Source organism: Chaetura pelagica, unplaced genomic scaffold (assembly GCF_000747805.2).
Source record: "Chaetura pelagica isolate M959 unplaced genomic scaffold, ChaPel_1.0 scaffold242, whole genome shotgun sequence".
Taxonomy (NCBI): Eukaryota; Metazoa; Chordata; class Aves; order Apodiformes; family Apodidae; genus Chaetura; species Chaetura pelagica.
This window is the reverse complement of record NW_009952377.1, coordinates 905,044-911,014: the sequence shown is the minus strand read 5'-3', so window position 1 is coordinate 911,014 and position 5,971 is coordinate 905,044. Positions and strand designations below refer to the sequence as shown.

The following is a 5,971-nucleotide window of genomic DNA, read 5'->3' as shown; positions in this document are numbered from 1 at the left end:
TATGATTATGGATTTAGATGTATGTAATATTGAATAAATGCATAAAAAACATGGATAATTTATTGGCTGCTGCAGAGAAGATGAAATGTTAAAATGTACCACTATTTTTCATACTAGCACTTTTGGGTGTCTTCCCTTACCCCCAGTATAATTGCAATCAGTTTTGAAAGGTTTTTTCCCCTTGCTGTGGAAAACTGGAATGCATTCAGTTGACAGGAAACTGTATGACAATATGAATTTGAACTTAGGCTTTAAAACAGTTAAATTGGAGAACTTGGATTAATTTCTGATGGAGCAAGTGGAACTATGAAATAGAGTAGATGGTGATGGTGTTAATATCTGAGAGAGTGGAGAGAGCATCTCAATGTGTTTTTCTAAGTGCTCCAGGGAGGGTTTGCCTTACTGTTCTTGTGTGGCTATAAAACATTGTGTACAGCTGCAATACACACAGAATTCTCTTCCTTGCAAAACTGTTTCAAATTGAGCCTGATCTGATTTTTTAGAAATGTTAACTAAAATTTCAGACTCTGCTGCCGGAGACTTGATGTTGAAGGCCCTGAATCAAATTCGGGGTAAAAAATCCCTTTGCACTTACTGATCCATCATTAAGAACTGCCTCTGAGATGATAGATTGGGAATAAACTGTGAAAAATATGTAATTAGAAGAAGGAAATATATAAATGCTACAGGGAAAACAAGCAAATGCAAGCCAAAATAGTGTAAAAGAGATTTCCTTCTTTGTTTTCAGTATTGGCATTTTTTTATGTTGGTTTTTTGTTCCTATTCAATTCTGTCAGAGTTTGTAAATATAGTTCAGATATATTATTGTATTAGTAGGTGCAATAATTCATAGCTAATTTTGCTTTTTCCCCTCAATTTTGTGAGACATGGAAAAGTTTTCAGTTTCTTAAAAGCCAAAAGTTTTATTCCTTGTTCTCTGTAGTAAATACAGCTAACTTTCTGCCTGCAAAGTAACTCGGTCAATACAGGTGTAGAAAATTATGGTTATGTATAACTGAAGACATTTGGCTTTGCAGTGTCCTGTAAGAACTACTCTGTCTTCTGTTGTCTGCACTTCGGTAGTGTTATTTGACCAGTGTATAAGTAACCTACCCACATGAACTTTAATTCTGTTGTAAGGTCTGTATCACGACATTTCCTAAAATACAGGCAATATGGAAAAAAAACCTGAAAACCAATTGCTTTTCCTTTTTACAAAGTATTATTTTTAGACACCACTGCTGTTCTCTGAATACATTTTTCTTAAGACTTGCAATAAAAGTATTGCATTGACAGGCTTTTATGTACATACCCTTATTAAGTGTGTAAGACAATAAATACTACAGTTTGTTCTTGTTCATTTTTAATCCTATTTTAGGTCTTCATTTGTTATTTAAACCAGCTAAGATTCCTAGTATTAAGCACGACCCTTATAGATCATGTAGCGTAGCTGTACATATTGATACTCCCAAAAATCATTTCAATTCTGCAGAAGTGTTAGTAAATAGTTAATTATTTTTTTCAGCTTCCAATTTTAATAAAAGGGATATACAGTTTAAATTATGCAAGCCTTTAGTTTTTAGTGTGTTTTATAGCTGAATATTTCAATACTGACTTAGCTTACATATAAAACATTTTTGCTATGAAATCAGTCACTCTGGGTAGACTTATGTGCCTCCTTCCTTACCAGTAACCTCTGCATTCCCTTCCTATGTCTCTATGAAGACTTTATTTTGAAATTGATTTACCCCTGTTGCTTACATTGTACATCTCTAAATATTAATTGCCAGTGCTGGTATAATTGTGCAATATGCAAATACATTAATATTGCAGCATGACAGAAAGACTGAGTTTTCATTTTGTTGCTTGATACATAAGGTCAAAGAGAACAAAGTGGAAAATTCAACAGGGATGTTTTTTCTTTAAAATAATGCAAAAAGTCTTTTTGACAAAGAACAAATCACTTACAAAGTGTTCTTTGAAACATGTGCTACCTGAAGCATGGTATCAATCCTTTATTTCTTTATTATATTTCAGAATTCAGTTGTGTAGTAATTTTACTTTGCTGAATTAGTATTAGATTTGATTTTCTCACTTTTAAAATTTTGACCATATGGAAGAGCAGTTAAGAATTGTAATTTAGAAGGAAAAAAAAAGCTTTCATTACTTAGCCCTAGAAAAATAACTGCATGCTGTTTGTGCAATTTTCTTTCTAACATGGAGGGAATTCAGTGTATTTGCCAGACTGAAGTTCTTAGGTATGTTGATTTACCACAAAAACCAAATAAAACCAAACTAGTATCTCGTGTGATTAATTTTTTTTTATTGGCACTTCAGCAAGAACCTAAAAACTTCACCAGTTAAAACTGACACATGAATTTTGATTTTCCTGGAATGTTTTCCACAAACCTTTATGCTCTTTTGGAGAGTTTGATGTGATGTTTTGTTTGTGTTTTACAGATTAACTTATTTTGACTTCCACACATAACCTCTGTTGTACGTCTTTCCTTGAATAAATGAGAGGTGTACACACCATGCATGAGTCCTTGCTTTGTTGTTGCTAACACTCATGTTAAATATTTTAAGTTGTCTGCATTCTGGCTTTTGAAAAGTTCAGCTTTAATGCGAGGAAAACCAGTAAGCCTGTGTTCTGTGGCAGCTGTTGCCTGTGTTTGTTAGTGTTTTTGTTCATTATTCTGCTAAGCCTTTGCTTTATGAAAGCATTTAAAACTCGTGCTTGACTTTGACTATTAGTAGTCTTGCTTCAGGAGGAAGAAAAACTGGTTAGTATCTAATGTGATCTGTATGGATAAACCTTTCCATGTTATTGGAAGGCATTGGAAACTACATCAGCCAGTTGTCTTTAAAGATGTAGGTAACACTGCAAGATTAGAGCCTCACTGTCTTATGAATAGTTCATCAAACAGATCTTCAAAACCCTCATTTAGTAGTTTTGCAATATTTAAAAAGTGAGTGAAGAAACAAAGCAAACATAGTACCTAACGTACAGGCACACGGGGATAAAGGACATCACATTCCTGCTGTAGTCACTATGATGACAGGAAGCTTAAGGCTAATCTTGAATTTCATTACACACACTTGAAAATATTTTTGTTAAATGTTATGTTTGAGAAATGTGGGTAAATTATTGATCCTTATCTCAGCACCAGTAGATATTACAGCTCATGCAGTGATAATTTGACTATCAGCTCCTGTGCAGGGGATTTTTTTTTCCTTTTCTGTTGCTTTCAGTACAGTAGTCTAGGGTTATTGTTACCATCACTCAGAGCATTGTATAGCCAAAAGCATAACCAAAGTTAACAGCAGCAAACCATCGTGTTTCCCTTCATTTTGAAATGCCTAACACTAAAGATTCTAAAAGTGCTTTTTGAAATTTATTCTGAAGACTTACCTAGATGAGCTTTGCTGTAGCTTTCCTAAGTTAAATGCTGTCTACATGACAAACTTATTAATGTTCCACATTTTTTTCCTAAACTGTCTGAATGTTTTGAAGCTTTTGTAAGAAGCTGCATAAAATTGAAACTGAGAATTAGTTAATTAAAAATCAAAGCTAAGTCAGTGTATTCATTTGATATGCTTTATAAATGAAGATTTTATTTTGAGTTGAAATGAAATCAATTAATATTGGGGGTTTAATATGTAACTTAGAACCGAATATAAATATATTCTAAGTTATGTAATTATCTTAAAGGGTATCCCTCAGATCAGTTTTGGGGCATTGTTCAAAATCCCTTAACTGTGCATTGCTCGTTGTTATACTTGTGTTTTAGAGCTGTTAGTTTTCAGCTATTCTGATTGGTTTATCCTTGCATGTTCACTGTCCTGGTTGCAGCATGAAGCGTGCCAGTTCTCTGAATGTTCTTAACATGGGTGGCAAGGCTACTGAAGATCATTTTCAAGTAAGAAGCCCTACAATATTCTTACAAAAATAGGTGTCACTAGTAGGGTTTGGGATAAAAAGAGTATGAAAAATAATAAAACAACCAAGTCCCAGTGACTGGTAAGATCCTACCAAGATAGCTAAGATACCCAAGATGTTTAAAGTGTATGTTTAAGGCATCATTCTGTAACACTTCTGTGAATTATCCTTAATTTTAAGCAAGTGCTTAAGTCTGACCACTGGCTTTTATGATATCAAGCAGTCTCTGGCTTTGGACTTCCTAAATACTACAGTGGATAGGCAACTTCTGGAATCTTACATTCTTGTAAATGCTACGTAAAAATACAAGAACTTCTAAAGCCCAGTTTAGTGTTTTTTTAACTTCAGCCCCTTTATTACAAAGGGTCCAGTCGCCTCAGTTTCTGTACATTTTCAGATCCCCTTACATTCAACTTAAGTTGTTCCTGAGGTTGTACAGCAGCAGTTTGTCTGATCTGTTAAGCTTCTGCTAACATAAACCCTTAATGGTGTGTGGTGTGTGCCCCATGGCTGCTTCCCATTTCCTGTTTTCTCCTAATAAGGCACTGCATCCTAGATTGTCAAGCTAGCAGCGTTCTGCCTTCTCTACATTGCTGTGCATTTTACTAACACAGTTATTGCAACTAATTGTTAGGAAGATCAAATAGTTTCTGTACTAACAAACCTGTACACAAGGATCTTCACTGTTTGTCCTAATGCAGCAAAAAGCCCAAACTGTGTGGCTCTCATTTGACTGTTAAGTGGTGAAAAGGTGTCTTAACTATATTATCTCTAACAAATATACTGTAGATTTTCCTGTGGTGTGAAATGTAGGCAGAACTTCACTTAGGGTGAACTTCAGCCAAAAAAAAAATAAAATCCAGGGTAAAACATAATGCTTTGCAGCAACAGTGGCAGGGTGTCAAAATGCCATGCCCTAGGTGCCCCTGAACTGGAGCCTTAGTATAGAATTGATGTGACTTCAGAAGATACATGTATTGCTTATATGTCCGTTGTGATACTAAAAGTAGTTCCCACTCCTGGTGAACTTCTGTAGCTCACCCACTAGGGGCAATTCCCATAGGTGGGCTCTTGCATTGCTGGTAAGATGGGTCAGGACTGTAAAGGGTGTAAATACACGTCAGCAGATCTTTCCAGTATTGCTAGTTAAAAGTTGGGGAAAAGGATGTTTATTAAATGTGGAAAACTGCCTCCTACCCAACAAGACCAGCTTTCCAGAGATCCATGTATTAGTTTTTCCTGTTTGTTAGAACTAGTGATTTTGTTTATTTGCTTGAACTGTTGGACATGTGCTTAATTTGTTTGTGTTTTTCCCTTCCACACAGGAACGAAATAATTGTCTGACAGACTCAAGAGCTCTGAGTGTCAGTCATACTGATCTGGCGCATTGAGATTCTTGGACAGAAGCTAGCTAATATTCCTTTGTGAACAAAGAAGCACTGAGACCTTCAAAGCTTTGGTTCCTCATCCTTACGCATAGGAACACCTAGTTTGTAGATCTTGTTGGGTTGTTTTTCCAATGGACTGCTGTTTTTTCTTTTCTAAATTTAAACACAGCATTAGAGGGTATTTTCTTCTAAAGGAAAACTATATAGATATATGTTGCTCATTGCACTGCTCCCATTCATGCTACTTACATTGATTTCATTCATAGATCTGAGTATTACAGCAGCCAAAAAATAAGTAAAAATACAAACATATTTAAAGCATACCAAAAGGCAAAAATATTTGAAAATGCAGGCAAAATTAAACGTGTAGCAGTAAATATATACAGTGCTGGAATGAGAAAAGGATAAATTTATGTGCATTACTGTATAAATTCAAATGGAGCATACTGTATTGGTGGGGCTTTGCACCACTGATCATTGTAGTATTAGAAACCCTAGCTGGCAAAAGAGTACTTAGACCTGGCTTTCTTAACCACTAGATTGAGCTGTTAAATTGTACAGAGAAGGTAGTTGGGGTGACGTTACGTAGAGATGGCATGAATAGCAATACCTGTGGCCATAGCTTTGATACTTGTTGATACAA

The 5,971-nt window shown here is 35.2% G+C and overlaps 1 protein-coding gene across 2 annotated transcripts in view; it reads left to right on the top strand.

The window, feature by feature from the left end:
• Positions 1-5,657, top strand: part of KLC1 (kinesin light chain 1) — a 26,546-nt gene extending 20,889 nt beyond the window's left edge. Inside the window, exons 14-15 of one of the 2 annotated variants that reach the window (XM_010008150.1) lie at positions 3,854-3,920; positions 5,266-5,657. In XM_010008150.1, coding sequence (XP_010006452.1) covers positions 3,854-3,920; positions 5,266-5,331 — 133 coding nt within the window. In that variant the 3' untranslated portion in view covers positions 5,332-5,657. The remainder of the gene's footprint in view (positions 1-3,853; positions 3,921-5,265) is intronic. The other variant, XM_010008151.1, reaches the window with a different exon arrangement.
• The last annotated feature ends 314 nt before the right edge of the window (positions 5,658-5,971 follow it).